At 36.7% G+C, this 23,234-nt stretch overlaps 1 protein-coding gene across 3 annotated transcripts in view; it reads left to right on the top strand.

Moving 5' to 3' along the window:
- The window catches only part of dock4 (dedicator of cytokinesis 4), an 89,490-nt gene that overhangs the window by 25,305 nt on the left and 40,951 nt on the right, over positions 1-23,234 (top strand). Inside the window, exons 3-19 of one of the 3 annotated variants that reach the window (XM_046849435.1) lie at positions 1-29; positions 1,868-1,923; positions 2,876-2,972; positions 3,661-3,809; positions 4,529-4,613; positions 6,900-7,051; positions 8,275-8,356; positions 10,028-10,088; positions 10,749-10,881; positions 11,944-12,032; positions 14,804-14,929; positions 17,592-17,707; positions 17,992-18,154; positions 18,802-18,908; positions 20,024-20,180; positions 21,809-21,906; positions 22,410-22,493. The exon at positions 1-29 is cut by the window's left edge and continues 12 nt beyond it. In XM_046849435.1, the coding sequence (XP_046705391.1) occupies positions 1-29; positions 1,868-1,923; positions 2,876-2,972; positions 3,661-3,809; positions 4,529-4,613; positions 6,900-7,051; positions 8,275-8,356; positions 10,028-10,088; positions 10,749-10,881; positions 11,944-12,032; positions 14,804-14,929; positions 17,592-17,707; positions 17,992-18,154; positions 18,802-18,908; positions 20,024-20,180; positions 21,809-21,906; positions 22,410-22,493 (1,784 nt within the window). Of the gene's footprint in view, positions 30-1,867; positions 1,924-2,875; positions 2,973-3,660; positions 3,810-4,528; positions 4,614-6,899; positions 7,052-8,274; positions 8,357-10,027; positions 10,089-10,748; positions 10,882-11,943; positions 12,033-14,803; positions 14,930-17,591; positions 17,717-17,991; positions 18,155-18,801; positions 18,909-20,023; positions 20,181-21,808; positions 21,907-22,409; positions 22,494-23,234 lie in introns of those variants that run through there. The other 2 variants (XM_046849434.1, XM_046849436.1) reach the window with 2 other exon arrangements.

Genomic DNA, 23,234 nt, shown 5'->3' with positions numbered 1-23,234 from the left:
GATTCGTTGTCAAGAATCCAAATGTCAAGGTAACCACATCTGTCACTGAATGATTGACTTATAGTCTTCCCTCTGTATTGCTTATGCATGCATAATATAGTTATGTTATTTTATGTATGTGTATGTATAATATACTGTATGTATATCTTTTTTTTTTACACATGCTTGTAGTTTTTAAATTATATTTTTCTAATATAATTCTTATAATTAATGATCTTTTAAATAATCTATCTATCTATCTATCTATCTATCTATCTATCTATCTATCTATCTATCTATCTATCTATCTATCTATCCATCCATCCATCCATCCATCCATCCATCCATCCATCCATCCATCCATCCATCCATCCATCTGAGTGTGTGAATGCTTTTGTTTCATCTAGACATTATTTCATGGCCTTTATTCATATCTATCAAACCATATTAGGAAGCATTCTGCAGAATTACAATTAGCTGTTACCAAAGTTGGTGGCACACAATTATATAGGATGTCAATAGATGCTGTAGCATTATATATTATTTCTTTATTTGAACTAGAAGACCCAAAGCTGATCAAACATAACAATATCTCTGTACAAAGCCAACTCCATGAATATATGATTTACATGGGTTGGAGTGGAAGATCTTAAAGTGGCCGGCTATAGAGCCCAACCCTATTAAAACGCCTTTGGGATGAATTGGAAGGCTGACAGCACCCCAGGCCTACTCACCTCACCTACACCAGTACCTGACTTTACTAACACCCTTGTGTCTGAATGAGCACACATCTCATCAAGCACACTTCAAAATCGAATGGAACATCTTCCCAGAAGAGTGGAGGTTATAACAGCAAATGGGGACTAAATATGAAATGTGAAAGTGTTCAAAAAGCTCATACAAATCTTATGGTTAGGTATCTACAATAGTCCATATAGTGTAACTGTATATAATTTGATGTGTGATGCAGTGAGATGCATTACACAGCGCTGTGAAGTGTTTTATTTCTCTTATACCATATAGCAAATTTTTTAGTTCTGTTTAATAAATAGCATTTTGTGCTGTTTATCAGTTCATTTTAAGGAATGCCTGCAAATGTTTCCACTTCTCATAAATGTTCAAAAGATATCTCCTCACATAAAACGGTCACCATATTAGCAACATCCGTCATACAGGTCCCTGAGAACAAACTGTTACTACAGAAACGAAAAATCACATTCTGAACCTAGCATTTGCTGCTACTATCAGAGCCGCCATTAGAGAAAATTAATCACCACCTGCTAAACCAATCAGATTTAAGCAATGAACTCAACACTGCTGTAATGTAACTGCTTTTAAAAGGTTACTTAGGTATTTATGGCATACTTTATTTCCTTTAACTTTATTTCTGAGGCCATATGACATTATGTGAACGGCTGTTTTCGCTTATCACATGACTTCTGTAAAAATGAATATATTTTCAATGCGTGTTTGTTATTATGTATGGCACATACCATATTTTCAGCAGTGACCTTAAGATTCAAGACCAAAGGCAAAAGTGTGTCAACAAAAAAAAAAAAACACTCGCTGTGTGTGAGACGTCACGGCTCGATATCTTACTTTTGAGCGTCCTCACAGGCACTGTGCTCTCTTTGAAAGGTCACTGATGCTAATCTGGTACAGGCAAGCTTGTGAGACTGCACGCAAGTCAATAGGAGTTCAAATGCCACATTCATAATGCTGACAAACGAACGATAATGGAAGTAAAAATACAATTGAAGAATAGTAACCTCCAAAAGAGCGATGTTCACTCTCATTCCATCGACGTGAATTTAGATTTTTGTTATGTCTTGTGTTAGTTGTGAGTCTATTCAGACAGGATTATATTACATGTTGTCTTTTTTTTCAGGGAATATTCCCAAGCAGTTACATTCATCTGAAACATGCCCACATCAAGAACAAGGGGTAAGAGTGTCTTCTTTTTCTACAGATTGCTGAACAAATTAGGTAGGTTTTTAAAATCCTATAGAATTAGAGCTGAATCATGTATCACCTCATGAAGTTCAAGATTTGATTCTTATGAATGAGCCACAAGCACAATTATGCTTGTAAGTTATATTGTAACCCTTCTTAATATTGATATGTCATAAAGGAATCAAATATATGTATTATTAATCTTTTTTTCCTTTACTACCAAAAATGTATATGCAATTTTTTTTTTAAATAGTGAAATACAGTAATTATTTTTATCTATATACTGTACATGCATTGCATCACAACTCTGCTGTGTTGTGATACAGTGTATTGCGTTGCTTTTTTGTGTATTTAATATGGTGCCTAGAGATATTTAGTCATGGATATATGGTTTGTCTAAATCCCAAGGTTCAGGGCCTTCAACCACCAAGAACCTAGAGGGCATCTATTATTTTTTTATAGTGCAAGAAAATGCTTTACTTTTATGTATTTAAATCATGCTTTAATCCTTTTTTTAATTCATAAAAAGTGTTTTGAAGAATTAAGCCTCAGCTAATTAGCCATCATTACAAGTGTATAACCAGGCACATGTTCCAGCTGTTCATCACACTTGAGCTTTATGATTTATTTTTAGTCATTTTTGTATTAATTTATTGCCATTTGTAGTAATTAAATGCCGAAAACTCTCAAACTACCAGTGACGCATTTATTATGCAACCTTGTTGTCTTACTGAAAAACCAGAAAGCAACAATTACACATTTTACACAAAAAAAATAAACAAATACATTTTTGCTATACAAGTCTCAATATTCTCTAGTGCTGTGAAATAATAGCCAATTATAAGTAATTCCTGACCATCAGTGTAAACCGTGGCTTTGTAGAATCATTCATTTGTGTGTATTTGTGCGTCTGTGTGATATAATTTACGTGTGTTACATACAGGCAGTTTGAGACGGTCTTCCCAACAGAGGAGTCGGTCATCACGGAGATGACGGTGACTTTGCGAGACTGGGGTACCATGTGGAAACAGCTCTATGTGGTAATGTAGGACAAGCAGAATAGTCTATGTATATGTAGAACTATAGATATGTACTGTCTATTCAGAAATATAGATATGTATATGTAAAAATATAGAAATGTATATGTTTAAATATAAGTATGTATAAGTGGTAATAGTATTTAATGTGTATTTTTGTTGAATTTAAATGAAAACTCCACCCTGTGTCTGAGTAGTACATGTGACTGTATTTGCTGTTGTGAATGTTCTAAGCAAATAAGTTTGAATTAAGTGAATTACGTTCACTTAAATGACGTGAAATACAACACTGTTGATAATTGTCCTTATTATTACTATTGTGGCTGTATAGAACTATTGAAAATTGGTGACCATTCATTGGACACTGTGTATTCATCCACATATATAGGCATTTGCTTTTCCTTCTGCTCCAGTAGATCGAGTATAATGTAGCAAACAGGCCAGACAAGGTCTGTGTCGAACTCATTTACTCTTCATTACTCTAAAATGAGAGTTCTGATATTACTATTAAAATGGTGAAGCCTAAAAAACATTAGAAAATTGTTTTGTTAAGCTTGGACTTCAGACATCAAATATTCTGTGTGGAAAGCTGTGTAAATTGTGTGTAAAATCTATAGCAGGATCATTTCTGTAAACTCCAGCCTGGAGAAAAGGAATTTATTGCAACTTTCTCTTCTCTCCTCACCTGTAGAAGAACGAAGCCGAGCTCTTCCACAGACTCTGGCATGTAATGACAGAGATCCTGGAGCTGAGACAGCAGGTCCTGCTCGGTCACCTGACCCACGAGCGCCTGACCGACATCAAGCAGCACATTGTAGCGAGGCTCGACTGGGGCAATGAGTGAGTGTAAAAAGATAAGAGTCTCGGAGAGAAAAAGAGCAATGGCATTACTTAATACTTTAGCAACAACTATGATGATGATGTTGATGACAATGATGATGATATAGTGAATTGCTATTCACTATATATATATATATATATATATATATATATATATATATATATATATATATGCATGACTCAGAGCTTGGTGCTCTTGTGGCTGACTGTTTCACTGCACACACACTTCACTTGCGTGCACACAATTTACGCCAATTTACGTCAACTTGTATTGGTCTTAATGACCATGCTCACTGATACTGTTCTACGCAGTACTTTATCTATATAAGATACTGTTCATGTCCCAGAAGGATGCTTTATCAGGTTACTTGTATTATAGGAAGACGACATGATGGCGCAGTCCGTATTAGTCACTAGTCATCCAGATCACTCTGGGTTTGTGTCGTCTGTTCAATAACGCAACGGAGAACAGTAAGCTCCCATCCCATGTGTGTTGTCAAGGTATCAGAGTGTGAGTAAATAAACATGGTATTGGATGTGGATGTAGATGTGGATGTGCCGAGACGTTCCTACAGTACATGAGGCATTAGTTTATAGGGCACCAGACAGATGTTTTGTATGTTGTTTTTAATTGTTTTAGACAGCTTTCCTGTATAACAATGCTGAACATAGAATTCTAAGTGTGTGTGTGCGTGTGTGTGTTTGTTTGTGTTTTATAGGCAGCTAGGATTGGACCTGGTCCCCAGGCGGGACTTCAGTATGGTAGACCCAGATGAGATCAGCGTCACCGAGCTCTATCGCTTGGTTAGTTTTACACACACACACACACACACACACACACACACACACACACACACACACACACATATATATATATATACACACACAATACTCATGAGTCACCCTTCCACTGCTGCCCGAGGTCTATGCTGCGTTGCCACGGAAACTGCAACCTGGTTTGACGCCACAGCCCCCAGTCTTGCTCCTCTGTTCTCTTTGTTTAAAACACACACACACACACACACACACACACACAAACACACAAGGAGCGAGTCATGCTTCCATAGGAAAATTATAGTAATTAAGTACATTAAGTGGCTGTTTGCAAACTTGCATTATTTCAGTCCTCCCATTGTGTTCATATATAGAGGACACACTACACACACCTACAGCCTGTGTAGGCTTATCAGAGACACACAAACACAAAAAACTCACTGTACATTACAAAGAAAATACATTTTAGGGTTGTTACACACAAATGTACCTCTTTTGCAGGATGAGAATGAGATACGTTTACTTTATGGGCTGGTTTGATTTCACACTTTACATAATTACCAGATTCAGAAAGCAAAAACGTTGAATGAGGTACATTTAGGGCTGAAGTGTATTTCTTCAAAATCGAAATTCCTTAGTTAGCGTGTTTGTATATATTAAGATGGTCCCCGAGTTATGATGGTTCGACTTAGGATTTTTTTTTTGTGATGATGATATCTATACGACAATATTGTACAAATATTTTCGTGCGGCAGGCAAACGTACAGTACCAGCGTATGCTCCATCCTCCACTCATGAACCGGCGCTTGACTACATGCCCGCTGCAACATACATGTATACTGTACAGTTTATACAGTATTTCACTATCAATGCTCTGTTTTGTAAATTATGTACTAGACAGGGCCATGTCTTGACTTACAATATTTACAAGTTATGACGGGGTCATCGGTATGCATTTCTGTCGTAATTCAGGGACTACCTGTATATAGTATATATTCACATATACACTGATATGCAGCCAATCTGCTGGTAGCCCATAAAATGCCCTTAAAAAAAGTCAGATATTAATTTGAGAGTTAAGGGTTAAATCCGTGATCGTAATTCTAAATTTTTTATACTGTGAATTTTGTTAATTTTGTCAATGACTATATACTGTAGCTCAGTGCCCTGGATGGATCATGTTAAACACAAATTAATAAGCATTTTGAACATTTGAAACACAAAATTTTTGGGGAAGGGGTTTAAATACTTTCAAATATCATAGTGTCGAAGTAAAACTCCCATTCTCCCGTTCTGCTTTTATCATGCATCATTTTGAACTTGAAGTAAATCTGGGAATCAGGAAATCACAGCTTCAGACTGTGAACATTTGCGAAGAGATTATTCTTTGTTTTTTTCGGATCTAGTCACTGCTAGAACAGATTTGGGTCGCCTCTTCCCAGATCTCTGGGGTGTCGCATTATTATGCAACAGATATTGTGTATATTTTATGTATGTGTTATTGTGTTTAAATCTGTATTTGTGTTTTTGTTCTTATTACAGCTGTCATTTACATAAATAAAAGTATTGGGATAGCTGACCTGGTCCTTCCTAAAACTGTTAAGTTAATTGTATAGTATGTTTATTAACATAAAATAAAAAAATATATTTTTATTGACGAGCTAGGAAACTCAAACCTGTTCCAGCATACATAGTACCCTTGTGCACATTGCCAGCTCAGTGAACATATGCTTTACATGGCTGGTAGTGAAAGATCTTGAGTGGCCTGCTACAGAGTTCTGACCTCAACCCCACTCAACATCTTTGGAATCAATTGGAACACTGACTGCACCCCAGGCCTCCTCACCTCACCTACATCAGTATCTGACTTTACACCCTTGTGGTTGAATGAGCACAAATCTCCACAAACACCCTCCAAAATATGAGGCTCTTGGTTACTGATCGGAAGGTCAGGAGTTCAAGCCCCGGTATCACCAAGCTGGCACTCTTGGGCCCTTCAGCAAGGCCCTTAACCCTTTGTGCTCCAGGGGTGCCGTATCATGGCTGACCCTCGGCTCTGACCCCAGCTTCTGAGGACGAATTTCACTGTACTTTAATGTATATGTGACAAATAAAGGCTATTCTATTCTCTAAAATCGATTGGAACATCTTCCCAGGAGAGTGGAGGGAATTATAACAGCAAATAGGGATTAAATGTGGATTGGGGTGTCCAAAAAAAAAGCACATAATCTTAAAGTCAGGTGTCCACAAACTTTTCCCCCATATAATGTAGTTTTCATGATATGTTTGCAAACTTATGTTAACATGTTCTGTCAGATGGAGCGGCGGCACCGTAAGCGAGAGATTCCGCTTCAGGCCAACATGCATCACCTGTTCCTGCAGACCAACAGTTTGCTGAACTGCAGCCTGGCTGAAGAGCTCGAGGTTTTCTTCTTCATCTACGACAGCAGGGAGATGCGACCAATCAGGTAGTGGTCATGCACAACTGACCGATCAGGACACAGTACTGCAGGGCACAGGAAAAAAAAACTCTTGAAGGTCAGAATTTTGGCTGCAAAAAATGTTGTTCTGAAAATGGATTTACAGTTGAGCCACCATATTTATCTTGAAGTACTGAAAAGCCTTTTAAATCACATTTCTATTGCTTTTATAGAAACCTCTTACATAATTAATTCATAAAGGGTTAAAGGTCATGTTTATATATGCCATCTTAGCCATACTTTAGGAGAAATGCACATGTCTGGACACAACATATAAATAATAAATTGAGTAAATGCACTGACCTCATTTTGTTTTTACCATGAATGATGGATTGGAAACCATTGGCTTTGTGAATTCTAAACTTTGCACTTTATTTCAATTGTAATTTTGGTTTTGTCAATTAGTTTAAAAATACTTGACTGCTATATTGTAAGCTTTGGAAACGTTTTCCATAAGTAATTGTTGTCATGGAGACAGGTTTGCGTATTTATGTAATTAGAGCCTAACTGTGTAGCATTTCAATTGTGGAAGGATTGTAGGGTATGCAAGGAAAGGAAGAAAAAAACCACTTATTATTTTATTGAAGAACATAAATCTTGTTGTTGAGAATTCATCTGACATGCAGCTGTTCATGTGTTCGTGGACTCTTATTGATTGAGTCTCAATTGCAGTCTGTCTTTATCTGTCACACACACACACACACACACACACACACACACACACACACACACACACACACACATGCTCCTGTTCACAAATTCTGGTGAATTATTCCATGAGTAAATCCCCAAAGGGCTGCACAAATCGCCACAGAGACACATGGAGGTAGGAGAGGTGTGTATGTGTGTACCTGTGCCTGTGTGTGTGTGTGTGTGTGTGTGTGTGTGTGTGTGTGTGTGTGTGTGTGTGTTTGTGTGTGTGTGTGTGTTGGGGGGTAGATTTTGGACCAGCATGCCTCTCCTTGGAATTAAGGCACATCAGGCGTTCCAGGGGAAGCTGTTAATACATGCAGAGGCTGCTACGTTCTCTCACTGATCCACACTTGAGAGTGTCAAGCTCAGCTGTAGCTCAAGGTGAATTTTCTTTTCTTTTTTTGAAATTCTGACTTCATCTCTGTCCTTGTCTGTCTTTGTGTTTGTGTTTGTCTGTTTCTCTCTCTCTCTCTCTCTCTCTCTCTCTCTCTCTCTCTCTCTCTCTCTCATTACTGCAGTGAGAGGTTTCTGGTGCGCCTCAATAAGCAAGGGGTTCCTAAGTCACCTGAGAAAACTGAAAGGCAGTGCACGCTCTTTGTTGTAAGTGCTCCGATGTATTATTTTTATCCTCATTTCCCGTAGTGCTCTATCTCCTGTGCCCTGACTGCTTGACATTGAAAACATGTTTACTCCTGTAGTCAGAAAGTGCTTAGAGATGCTCCTGCTTTGTACAGTTCAAAGCTGTGATATAACTGATTTTGTTGAATGTAAGAGATGCTGCTTTGAGCAAAGGTCAAACCATAACTATTGGATTGGATGTAATTTTCACTGTTTTACAGCAGGAAAAAAAAAGGAAAGGAATTATTTGGGTGGATTTTTAACACTGCACAAAAAATTCCAGGAACTGAATTATTTTTTTTTGCATTGACTTTCTATTGTATGGATTTTTTTATTGCTAAAAAAAAACAAGATTATTGTCACCATACACTGAAAATTAGACACAGAGTGCTGCATGAAATAACAAAAATACTTTTTCAGACTATTTACTGACTATATACAGTATGTTATGCTTTTTAGGTGCAACTATTTCAAGTACTTAATGCACTGATGACAGCCTGAAATTGGAATAATTTTTATTTCACCACAGAATCTTTTTTCAGCTTTTTCCTCCAGATATTGTAACCATGATGAATAAAAAAAGTAAACTACTGCAATATATGTATTTGATATTTAAGTTTAAGCAAAGATATAAGAAACAATTGGCTGTGTGTTATTATTAGAAAATGTGATTATTTTCCTTTAACAGCACGCTTATAACAAATGCAAGTTTTATTTATGTAAAAATGATTTTTATTTTGTACATAGTTGCGGAAACTATTGAGTTCCTGTTGTTACATACATTATGCATTTCTGGACTTTCTGCAGTGTTAAACCGTTAATACTTACATTATAACATATAACATAAAAACAGTTCCCTCAGCTTATTTGTTTGTTGCTATACAAATGATGATACAAAGTGTAAGTTAATATTAATCTGGCAACCAGGTCTGCTGTTAAAGCTTGTGTTATGTAAGGAAGGAACAACCGCCACACCATGCGCTTCTGAAGAAATAATGCTCAGTTAGTATGTAACAATGCAGGATGCTCAAGCTGTAGATCATTTCAGTTTATTTTGTGTATACCACAGTGATTTGCTCATTAATTTTTAATTTCTTTTGACACGTTTTAATGATTAATATTCAAAACTGCGAGACAAATATCTGAGAGACAAATTAGTTCCTGCTCTCAATTATAAGTTATTTCCTGACTGCTGAACCCCCCTCCCTATGTCCTGAAGTCTAAACTTCACAAATCACCTATTACAAAGCACTCACAATGGAGACTCCTTAAACAAACCCATATAACGCTTTTTTAATTTTATTATATAAATTTTGATATTTATATTATGTGACATGTCCACTGTAGACTATGTGAATGAGCTGTTTACCTCAGAAACAACAAAATAATAATTAATGCTTCAGACCAATCAGATTTGAGCATTCAAGGACACTGTGGTGTAAAGACAATTTTTGACCAATGAAATAAAAAAATTGGTTAAAAATTTGAATGATCTGGTATGGTTCAATTATATTTACCTCAGATTGCCTCAACTCTTGTTCCTGGTTGGGTCGCTTAATTGTTTTATTATTTTTTCTTTCAGTTTGCTGTGGAGAACAGAATTTGTACAATGTTTTGAACAGCATTTGAATCAAACATTTGTCTTTCTTTAAGGATTTGGGAAGTAGCGATCTCCGCAAAGATGTATATGTTGTAGCTCATATTTTTAGAATAGGTAAGAGCTGCTGTCCCCGACATGAAATCTGTTCCTTAAAGTGACCTATCAAAATGCCTTCTGAGTGACATGAAAACCTCACACGATATGATATGACAGTCTTAAACGATCACTTCCATTAAAAAACAAACAACAACAATATGATTGATTTGGACATGCATTCCAATGACTGCCAAGGTCTATAATAAGCAGGTTTTAATAAGATCTTAACATGTAGGCAAACTGATAAGCCACTTCAAGTTAAGTGTGACTGGTACACTGTCTTTCCTGTTAAAAAACAAAAACAAAAAACAAAAATGTTCCATCAGTGTCTGAGTAGCTAGCTCGTGATGACATGCATGACACGCATCGATTTGTAACCTCATATCACTGAATGGTATTGGTGTCTCTGTGGCGTCCCCGGTTTCCCATTTGCATGTGTGTTTCATTTCACTGTGGACTGGTAAGTGCTTGTGTGGACATGTTGCTGCTCATTTGGTAAAACATTCACGCATTCAGCTTCTGTCCCAAACCCAGCAAACAGCTGGCAAACATCGTATTATGATGTCGGGCTGATGTTGAGATTGAGGACAGAACCTTGACTACATCCCAGAATTTGTGATTTATTTGTATAAGCGTTGTTTGCGATATTGTGATCCTGGCCGCTCGCGTGACCCCCAGGGCGAATGGTTGCCGGCGAGAAGAAGTCGGTGTGTAACACGCAGTACAGGCGGCCGTTCGGTTGTGCAGTCATCAACGTCTGCGATCTCCTGACAGTCGACTCCAAGGACGAGCACCTGCTCAAAGTTTACTCGTGAGTCCAGTTTCTCTCGACTTCAATCTATACGACTTTAAAAGGACTTTATGACGCTTCCATCAACAGCCATTGTGGCGATTGAAAGTTTGTATACCTTTATGAATTTTGTTCGGAAATTCAATTTAAGATTTAAGATTTTTTTTTTTTTGTCACATAGTTGTATACAGAATACAATTTGCAGTGAAATGTAAACCTGATCGACGCTCAGAAATTTGTGCTTTAGATAAAAGGGACTGTAAATATAAAATAAGAGAAAATATGAGAAAATATGAGAAAATACATCAGATAATAATCCAATTCAACAAATGAGATAATAATATTACACTTGGTCTTTTTTTTTTATTATTGCTCCAATATAACATGAAAATACAATAGTTTTGTAGGTTATATTTTTGCAGAAATAAGGGAAATTCTAAACGGTTCACTAACTTTTAAGCACTACTGTATTTTTTAATTGTGATTGATAATAACATAGCAGCTGGATGTCGAGTTTGCTTGTTCCCTAACGAACAGACTAGAGTAAGAGTTACTATGGCATGGATAAACTCCCTGAGATGACATGAAGAGAAGATTTTGAAGAACCCAAACTCAAAAGGCCCCTTAGTAGATATAACTATAGATGTGTAAAGTCAATTATTACTAAATACAAATATGCTGTCCTTTGGCTATAGACTGTTAAATAATTTTTTTGCACCATAAACCTCCTTGTTTCACTGAACTTGTTTACTGTTTGCACTGATAATTGCACTGATTTATTGGCTCTGCACTCACTGTATTTTGACAGTGACAGTGACTGATCTAAAGCTTACATTTGGGCTCCATTTGAATTTAAGGAAAGTGCAACTTTTTTCGCTGAACCAATTAATTGCTTAATCTCTGTTTTGGGAAATGGAACCTGTTATTCTTTAAATTAATGGATATATTTTTCCAACTCTAAATGCCTTCCTGTAGTTATTGACTGAGCACTAGTACTTCCTTGGTCTGTCAGATGTGTGTTACTGAGTTTGGTGTTTGTGTGTGTGTGTGCATGTGAGTGATGATGATGTTACATTTTTGCAGATGCAACACTGAAAGCGAGTGGTATCAGATACATGACAACATTATTCGGAAGGTCAGCTCCCGATACAGTCAGGTCAGCTCCGGCACAGGTCAGTCCTGTTTACATCTTACTTCTATACTCAAATACTCCACATCTATCTATCTATCTGTCTGTCTGTCTGTCTGTCTGTCTGTCCGTCCGTCCGTCCGTCCGTCCGTCTGTCTGTCTATCTATCTATCTATCTATCTATCTATCTATCTATCTATCTATCTATCTCTCCATCCATTCATCCATCCATCCATCCATTCATCCAGCCATCCATCCATCCATCCATCCATCCATCCACCGGCCTACCTACCTACCTACCTACCTACCTACCTACCTACCTACCTACCTATTTACCAACAAAACTATCTATCTATCTATCTATCTATCTATCTATCTATCTATCTGTCTGTCTGTCTGTCTGTCTGTCTGTCTGTCTGTCTGTCTGTCTGTCTGTCTGTCTGTCTGTCTGTCTGTCTGTCTGTCTGTCTGTCTATCTATCTATCTATCTATCTATCTATCTATCTATCTATCTATCTATCTATCTATCTATCTCTATCTCTCTGTCTTTCTGTCTATCTGTCTATTTGCATAAAACGTAAATAAACCGAAACCTAATGTGTTTGCACTTAATCAGCTGAGGAATGGAGCTGATTCACTTGAACAAACATCCTTTGTAATGAGAAGAAATCCAAACAACACCTCAGTTCCTCAGTGTATAGTGGCTTTACTGTACAATACTGTAGTTTACAATAATGACTGTGTGTAAGATCATTTAAATGCAAACCAAGCTCTAGTTTTCATCAGTGAGAAAATAAATGAGAAAAATAGGCATATTGAGCAAAACTGCGTGGGTAAGAGAGCTGTAATCCTTACAGCTTATTCTGCCAGGCCGGAGCTCGGTGACTCCACATCAGCTGATTAACGAGCAATTCATTCAGCCAAAAATTCAATTATGCTAAATGGAGCTTTTCTAACCGTCGTCCATTAAACGCCAATTATCGGTGCTGTGTACATTTGCTATCAATACACTCTGGAAGGGCCTATCGACCGCTTACGCTTTTCTGTGTTATCTCTGTTTTGGGGTGGCTTATCAAGAGAGAGACACCTGCTGTGGTTTTGTTAATATTAATGCTGATCATTTTAATTATGTTCATAGTTTATCAAGCTGAAATGATGGACCTTTTTTTGTACAATATCTAAGCCATGTTCTTTTGCCTTTTGAGACTTTTAGAATATGATGAAGCAGTGTCTCACACAGATTCAACACGTTTGATTCTTCCCTATTTGATTGGGGGTGTGATTTCCACACGTGTTTGTGTGTATATCTGTGTATGTGTGTGTTTGGGGGATATTTAATGTGTTCTCCCAATGCTTTCGGGGGTTTCCTCTGGGCACATGGTTTCCTCATTTGTCCAAAGGTATCCTGAACATTATTTAAGAAACCATAGTTTAGTATATGAATCCAGCAAAATGACCTTTGTAAAAAGTCACACATAAATCTAGATATTTTAACATATAATAACCAGGAAAATCATCATTCAATTCAAATCATATCATTTTTATTTGTATAGCGCTTTTAACAATGAACATTGTCACAAAGCAGCTTTACACGGATAATGTGGTAATAAAAATGAATAAGATGTTTTTTTAAGTGTAAGTTTGTCTGATGAGCGAGCTGGTGGCGACTGTGGCAAGGAAAAACTCCTTGAGAGGAACCAGACTCACGAGGGAACCCATGCTCATCTGGGTTGCACCGAATGTCCATTTATTGCAAATATACGATGTTGCGGGGTACAGTGATGGTGATCAGAAGCAAACTGTAGTCCTGAGTCAGTGTAGCAGACTGTTGACATCAACTACAGTCCAAAAATCATGGCACACAAAAACCATCCAAACATCAATTGTCAAAAAACAAGTTAGAATTAATTTAATCCTTCTTAATTTGCACCCCTATTGTCACTACTACACTAGCTATTCTAGCTAAACTTAAATTAGCAACACTTAGCATTGATAATTTGATTCATTGTGAATAATATAGTGGATGTTTTGTTAAGCAAGGTAAAAGTGTGGTTTATAAGAAAGATTCACTGTATTGTTTAGCTATATCGTGTGTGGTTGTGTTGTGTGGAGGAGGCAATGTAGTATCTTATATAAGAACATCTCACTGTACTGCTAATCTGACTGATATAATACATATGAATGGGTTTGCATTGCTGAGTGACCGTGTGGAGGAAGTGCATTCGCAATGTTATGAAATAAAAGTGGCCACAATTAGGCTTTGTGCTCCGAGGCAGAGATTTGTGCAAGACAGACATAGATAAGGTTTCTGCTTTATGTAATTTAGCAGTAGTTAGATGGGTGGAAATGTCTTTATTGGAGAATGATGAAATAGATGAAGAGAGCAGTACCTGTGAAACTCTAGCATGAAGGAAAAATGTTAATGTTTGCAGATAAAACACACACTAAATGGTGAAATAGCTGAAAGATTTTTATTTATTTATTTGTCTTTTATAAAGAAATTGCCATCTGCATGAAATAAAAAATCGCAATTCTGAATAAAACTATATTTTGGGTTTTGCTTTAGAGGTAAAAGTTTAACTTTCATGCCAGAAAGTCTAAAGTATCATTATTCCCCAGATTAATAAAGTGAAATTACAATTTTTGCTTCTAAAAATGAGCTAAAGTGCATTTTTTTCCGGTTCTTCCTGAAAATGGGTTCTTTTCGCAGTGTTAAACTGCCTGAGCTCCGCACTCTGGTTATGAGCATATCGAATTAGAGGTATTGCATTTGAAGTGATTATATTATGCCTGTGGTTATTCTTGTTCCTGCAGGACTCGCTGTTTCGCTGCAGTTGCTGCACGGAGACCTGGAACAGATTCAGAAGGAATACATGCGTCTTTTCACACGCAACGTCTCCATCACAAAAAGACTTGGCTTCTCTGAGATCATCATGCCAGGTAAAGGTCATTAGTATATTTGCTTGGTTTTAATGCAATGTTACATTATGAAATATTTTGCTGTAACTCATATGTAGGACTCTGGTGCTGGTGTCATGCAGGTTCTTATTTGTATTATATCAAGAATTGGCTTTATGCACAATTTAAAGGCACTAAAGTGTACAGTAGTTAGGGATCAGTGACACTTGGCTGTAAGAGCAGAGCGGATGGGAATACTGTATGTGGTTCACCAAGACAAGTTCCAAAAAGTACAATATTTTAATACTTTGTCCCTCATCCCAAAACCTTGAGAAAATGTCCTCTATTTTGATTTGGAAATATAAAATAAACATAAGAAGATTTTATTCAGTTTTTTCCATGTTTCTATGATAATATTTCAGGAAGTTATAAATGTAAATAATTTGAAAGCAAAGAATTGTGTCATCGAATGAAACAGTTTCCCATCTTCCCATGGGTGGCTGTGGACAAAAAACTGACGCCTTAGTTTTAAGGTGTGTATCAGCTTCCACTCGATAGAAAAGTTTAGAAAATAGAATATGCATTTACTTGGTACATGTACCTTACAGTACAGTAAGATTCTTTCTTCACATATTATCATATACTGTATATGTTATGAAGCTGGAGTCAAAGTTCAGGGTCAACTTTGATACAACGCCATGGAGCACAGAGAGTTAAGGGCCTTGCTCAAGGGCCCAAGGGTAAACCCCCGACCTGAGCTACCTGAGCTACCACTTCCTTAGGTCACGCCATAGAAATATTTTGCAAACAACATAGTTACATTAACCGTGTTAGAGTTTAAGGGAAAACATGAAGGGAAAAAAATGGACAGAAACAAATTTGTGGGTGAGATGTGTCGATGCTATGCTCTGTTTTGAAAACTAAATAGCTTCTAGAGGAATATAGGCTATATTCAGAAATGTATCATTTTTCTTTGTATTTATAATATAAATCTTAATAAATACCTTCTTATATGAGTTTACCTCTTATTCCTAACAGTGCCTGAAATTTGTCTCATAATGTCCCACATGAAGTTACTTTTTGTCTAGATTTAAGATTTAATGAATAAATTTAATGTACATTTTATAATATAATGAAACCATGAAATTCATGTGCAAATGCTTCTCATGAGCTTTTCTTATGAGGCTTCTTTCGAATCTTGTGTATGGCAACGGTAGACACATTATTGTCTAGTGAATGTTGCCATTCTAACATTTTTATTTTATCCTCTTTCATGTCTCATGAGAAGTGTCTCTTAATATGCCTTATTTTCTGTTTATCCACACATTTACTCACAATTTACATGTCTTTATTGGTTTTCACACTTTCTGATGGCTCACACGGGACTTGCCTCAGCTTGTGTTGGCAGAGATAGCAGAGGTCATGCTCAGATTTAGTGTGGGACAGAGTTAATTTATTGTGGTGAGATAAGTGACATTAGTTGCTTTAGGAAAGACAATTTTAAAGTCTTGTGATCAATCTTTTAATCTGAGAAGAAAATACATTGTGAATTAATACATTGAAAGTTCATTGTGTAGTTGAATTGATACGAAACACTGTCGACTACAGCTGTGTTGTATTTATTATGTTAAAATGTAGCATGTTATTGAATGTTGTAAATCAGTGTCTTTGTAATGTATTACACATCATGAATAGTATGCTAAGTAGGTGTACCTGATGTATATGTATGATTACTGAATAGCTGTATTAGCCTTTGAAATTTTTTTGTTTAGTACATTGGATTGTTTCTCATTGTACTATAAGTTTCACTGACCTAGAACTTAAAAAAACACTTTAATTAAGCAGGTTACAGAGAAATGCTTTCTATTTAATTATTTAATTACCTTTAAATCTTGATACAATCATAAATGGAATCATTGCAACTTGAATTTTAATATAATGTTCAGTACAAAGCAATTCTCAGCCCATGGCCCTCTATCAAGTATAATTTTTGGCACCTCTGGTTTATATAATATATACAGTATAATCGCGGTGTTCAAGCTTTAAATATATGCTACAGTTATATAGAATACAGTATTAAATAAAATAAAGTAATACAGTTTGTTGTGTGATTTGCTTTACAGTTATTCATGCTGTGCTGATTTGATGTTTCTATATTAAAAAACTAAAAGCAAACGATTCCAAGCAAGTTGCTCAAAAATTAGAAGCTATCAACTCGAAACATTCAAAATACTTATAAGCCATTTTATATCCCGATAAACAAGCAAAATCCGGCACAAATGAAAATGTTGAAAAGGGCCGTCGGTTTCCTGTTTTTCTGTGTAAAATCCTTTTTTTGTGGCTAAGCTCTAGTAATAACATTGTTAGTATGATTTTCTTTTTAAGCCACACAATGGCTGTTGAACATTAGCCAAGTTCTAACACTATTAACATGCTAATGTTGGCTAATGCTTGTTGGTGAGGACAAAGATATCCTTACTGTCATGCTTAAAAAGAATTTCAGTTTTGTGTTGAATGAGGGTACAGTGGTCCAAGTAGTGTATTGTTTTATTCTGCTGAATGATTTTGAGATGTTAATCTGTCTTTATAAACATAATCTTGTTTAAGCATTCATTAAAAAAACACAAACAAAGCCTTGATGTGTGTGTTTCTGTTGTGTCTGGCAGATTCTGTAAATGTAAATGTTGTGGGTTTTTGGCTGCAGGTGAAATCAGGAACGACCTCTATGTGACCCTGGAGAGAGGGGAGTTTGAGAAAGGGGGGAAGAGCGTAGCGAGGAACGTGGAGGTCACCGTGTATCTGCTGGGAGCTGATGGCCAGGTACTGAAGGTAAAATATATTACAGGGATTATGAGCAGGTATTCGTCTATATGAGAACACATTCAGGAAATTGATTAAATGTATTGATTGCTTCCTTTAATCTCTTCTGTTTTTCTTTTTGTGTTTATTCACAATTACATTTAGAGCATTCTACAAAGATTTTTGAGCCTACAAAGAGGATCTGACGCCCTTAAGCTACTTCATTAGTTCAGGGACTAAAATTATCAGTCTAAAAACAATATTGGGAAGTTAGTACTATTGTTTTTGCGCTTTTTCTGTTTCAGGGACTGGTGTTCTCAGGTTCAGGTGAGCCCGGGATGGATGTGTTCCACTCGTATGTTCTGTACCACAGTAACAGTCCTCGCTGGTCAGAGCAGATCAAGCTGTGTGTTCCTCCAGAACTGTTCAGACTCGCTCACCTGCGCTTCGAGTTCAGACACTGCTCCAGTAAGAGCTCACATTTCACGACTTTGACCAAAATAAACAAGTCGGTGGATACATGAGGTAAACAAGAATGAGAAGAGAAAAAAAAACGGATTAATAAAAATTGACAGAAAAATCCTAAAATTCTCTACATTGATAAACTTTATAACAGATGCCCTTATCCAGAATACCATTTTATACATCTGAGCAGTTGAGGGCTAAGGGCCTTCCTCAGGGGCCCTGCAGTGGCAGATTTGTGGTAGGATTTGAACTCATGACCTTCTGATTAGAAGTCAAAAGTCTTAACCACTGACCTACAATTTCCATTTATGTGATTATACTAATTATACAGGCATAAAGGTTTAAGAATGTATAAATTATTTAGGTAGATAGATAAACAGATAGATAGAGAGACAGTGAAAGCGTACTTTATTAATCCAGAAGAAAAGGGACATTACAGCACTGACTGCTGACGAGTTATTTTTTTATAACAACGAATTCAGGATTTTATTGCAATAGTAATTGCAATGATTCCTACTTAGAGCTTATTTAGTATATACGCTCTTGCTACATGTTCTGTTACACTACCTTATACAAACCTTTGTGTGATTACTGTAATTACTGTTAAGATAAAAATGTGACACTAACATTCTTACTTTCTGATCTTTCAGCGAAGGAGAAGGGAGAGAAAAAGCTGTTTGGGTTCTCATTTGTGCCGCTCATGCAGGAGGACGGAAGAACATTGCCTGATGGGACTCATGAGCTCATTGTCCACAAGGTATGACGTGGATGTGTAAAAAATTACTCCAGTGTTTTTCTGACTATCATTTTTGCAGCATACATGTGGTTTCTACAGACAAGAATTTAAACATGTTTTCCTTGTTTTGGGAAAAACATGAGAAACCTTGTGTATGGTTTCTCGTAAAGATCTAGGGGCAGTTGTTAAGATGCAAATAATGAAATATGTGTAGTCTGTGTATGTGAAGGACGTTTTCTTGAAAGACAAGGATATTTATAAATGATGCCCAGAATCTGTATAAAACCATAATGTTATTGGGCATTTATTCACCATTTTCTTTACATTTTCTTATATTATAGCCTATGTGATTTATTAGAACTTTGTACATTTATTGGAAAAAAAAAAACTATTAATAACTTGGACATAAGCTTTTAATCCCTTTACTATGACACTTGAAACTCAGCTCAGCTGCATCCTGTTTCTCTAAGAAAACCTTCAAGATCTTTCTACTCTTTGATTGGAATCCACCCTTGGAAAATTTACTTGAATGGACATGATTTGGAACTGCAAATACCTAAACATCAGCGGAAAATGCATATCAGGGCAAAACCAAGCCATGTGATCGGAGGAAACCGGTTGCAGAGCTCAGAGACAGGACTGTGTTGAGGCAAAGTTTTAGGGAAGATTACAACACAGGCTCTGCTACATGCTGCATGACTCTATAAGTCTTAAAATGGAAGAGGTATGGAATAAACAGGACTCATCCTAAAGCTGAGCAATCTGGGGGCAATGACCTTAGTGACCAAAAGAGGTGACCAAGACTCTGATGGTCAGTCTGGCTAAGCTCTAGAGATTATGTATAGAGATAGAGAAACTTGAAGGTCATCCATTAATGTAGCCCTCCACTGATCTGGGCTTTATGGCAGTGAGGCCAAACAGAAGCCTCTTCTCGGTGCAGTGTTGTAGTTCAAAGTAAACAGAAAGTCCTTAGTTTTTGGACAGTTTGATGATGGTGGAAAACTTTATAGGCAAGTAGGTTTGTTTTTTTACACCAATGCTGGGAAAACCTTTAGAAAAATGGTTTTCTTTTAGATAGATGCATATATTGTACATTTTTGAAGTATCTTTTTAATGCTCAATATTCTTTCTGTTAGTGTGAAGAGACTGCAAACCTGCAGGACTTGTCTCGCTACCTCAAGCTTCCCTACTCGAAAGCCAGTCTACAGCCTGGCACCAACCAGACCATGAAAAACAGCAAAGAGTCCTTCTGGATCCTCTCAACACTCTGCTCCACCAAACTCACGCAGAACGGTACCGATCACAATCCTCCATCTGCTTAGATTTCTTTAAACTAGCAATGGTATGAGCAGTGTTATCAACATAAGAACCGATTATTTTTAAAATAAATGCTTGCATAAATCACACAGTGTACTCTGGTCTGAGAAAGGTATAAAAAGAAGTGCCTGAATTTGCTGTTCATAAGGTTTATGAGTCATTAAGTCATCGCTAATAAGCTTAATTGCACTTACCACTCCAATCTTTGAGCAATAATTAGACTTCATAATAGCAAACCTCCTGTGACCTTTAATTTCTGACCTTTGTGTTATTTATGGATCGGCTCTCTGTGTGAGTGGTACACATGAAAGAGTGTGTATGATGGGGGGTGGCTGCATACTGATCGCACACCTGCAATTGTTGACCTTGGAGCTCAATCCAATAAGTTCAGCAGCTGGGCTCCGATCAGCACGTAAACACTTCATACTGAAAGAAACTGTACAAGGTAGTGTGTGTAAACAATATAAGATAAGGAGATGTGCTGTTATGAGAAAACAATCAGTGTCAGAGTGGTGCAGTGTAGGCTGACATGCTTCATTTCCTCTTCCTGCAGATATTGGAGAGTTTTTCCTCCTCTTTTATGGAAAATTGGTCAGATTGCAATGTAGCAAGATATCATGCTTTTTCCTTTTATCAGTTTATAGTTACATTTAATTTAATATACACATTATGTATATATTTCAGCCATTTGCTACTATAACAGCAAATGGGCACTAGATGTGGAATGTGATGTTCAAAAAGCACATAAACTTATGGTCAGGTGTTCACAAATCTTTTGCCCATATCGTGTAGTTACATTATTGCAGCTATAAACCATTGTTCTCTCATCAACTTTTCTTGAAGTTAATAAGGCAGATAATCCATCCTGAAGAATTTTCTATGCCTAAAAAAAATGTAAGGAACATGTTTCCTGATACAAAGCTCTGACACTGAAGACTTCTTCAATAAATGCTTAATAAACACCTCACATTATAAATGACATACATATTTGAACTAAGGCTTTATTACAAACCTGTGAATCGCCTTTTATCCAATAATAGTCCAAATGAATGTTACGATAGTAAATTGATCAACGCTTTCTGATCAATCAGAAACACTGTGGAAGATTTTTTATTTTCGATCATGTGTCATGGTTTAATAAAAGATCCATAAATGTGGTGTGGCAGATTTCAGTCCTGGAGGGATACAGCTCTGCAGGGTTTAGTGATTTTTCAGCTGTGTGTAAACCATCGGTTGCTCTGTGGAACATTTGATTAATGTTTTTATCTCATTCATGCATGATTTATATTTCAGCTGTTGCTCTTATTCTCAGTCTTACACTTTAGGTCACTGTTCAATTGTTCTTATTGGACTGTGTTGTGTCATTTTCACATATTGTTTTAAGTGGTCTTGTGTGTAGGTTTGCTCACGTAGCACCTTGGTCCTGGAGGAACATCGTCTTTCGTACAACTGTATATGTATATGACAAAATGCATAATACATACTCAAGATTCAAGATTTTTATTTGTCACAAACATGGTTATATACAGACTTCAGCTTGCATGGAAATGTAACATTGAAATGTAAAATAAAAGCCGGGCAATTTGAATTGACTCGATCTGCAGGTGACATGTTGGATTTGCTGAAATGGAGAACCCATCCGGACCGGATCATGGACGGCTTGTCCAAACTGAAGGACATGGATGGCACAGAAATTGTTAAGGTAAATTCTTTATAATTGAACTAAAAAATAAAAAAACTGGCTCTGCACTTTGTCTCCTTAAAAGTCATTGAAATGTTGTTAACCTTTTCTTTATGTTGTGGTGAGTTGGTTGACAATTTCCTTATTATTATTAGAGGGGACGTCTGAAATTAGTAAAAGTTAGAGCATTGTTAAGATCAGATTTAAAAAGTTTTAGACAGTTCTAGGCCCCTGAGAAGCATTAATAGACATGCTATAGTGGGCAGTGGTGGCTCAATGGTTAAGGCTCTGGGTGACTGATTGGAAAGCTGCCACTGTTGGGCCCTTGAGCAAGGCCCTTAACCCTGTCTGATCTGGGGGGCTGTACCATGGCTGCCTCTGTACTTTGTCCCCAACTTTACACAAGCAATGGGAATTACAGTATTTTACTGTACAAAAAAAACTCTACTAAAATAACTATTTACATTTTTAAATTTCTTCCCTAATGTTTCTTTTTGCCTAATTTCTTTTTGTTTCTGTCTCAGTTTTTGCAGGACACTTTGGACACTTTGTTTGCCGTATTAGACGACAGCCCACAGAGATACGGACTGAAAGTGTTTGACTGCCTGGTAAGACACATGTTTACAGCTACACCGTCTTAGATCTCCGGCTTTCAGCGGACTGTTTTGCTATTCAGATAATTTTAATGACCAATCTTTTTCTGTTCGACTCACCCCGCTGTGTTCCCATGGTTACCTGGCGAATATAAATGCCAACAAAATATCTTTGATTGCGTAGAATCATGGCAGGGGTTGCGTTATTTAACTGCTTGAGATTTGAAAGCTATTTGAGCTCACTTTTTAGTCTGAGGAAACACTGTACGCTGTTTTAGAGAGCTGCAGGCAGAGCATCAGAGGCCGAGACTAAATGTAGGCTAATAGTCTAATTAATGCCACATAGTGTAATTAAATATTAATGCAATCCCCGGAAGAGTCTCAGCTCAGATTCATTCTCAGCATCTTTGCCTGGTTAATGCTGGCTTTCATATTTGAAGAAAAAACCCTTAGCTCTTCTTAGCTCTTTTATTTGGACTGGATATAAATCTCTTATAGATCTCAGAAAGCTAAATGAAGGTACACTGTATCAGGTTGCCAGATCTGTGAGATAAAACCCTCTAAATGTTTAGTAAAACTAGTCCAATGCTATAATTAGCATTTTACAAAGGTTAATCTATATATATATATATATATATATATATATATATATATATATATATATATATATATATATACTGTAGTGTCTTTGTGTAATAGTGTATTGTGGCTGTATGCTGTATTAATAATATCAGAATGATTCAGGCAAATCATTAA

The sequence above is a fragment of the Silurus meridionalis genome, chromosome 5, assembly GCF_014805685.1.
Source record: "Silurus meridionalis isolate SWU-2019-XX chromosome 5, ASM1480568v1, whole genome shotgun sequence".
Classification (NCBI taxonomy): domain Eukaryota; kingdom Metazoa; phylum Chordata; class Actinopteri; order Siluriformes; family Siluridae; genus Silurus; species Silurus meridionalis.
This window is presented reverse-complemented; position numbering and strand designations above follow the sequence as displayed.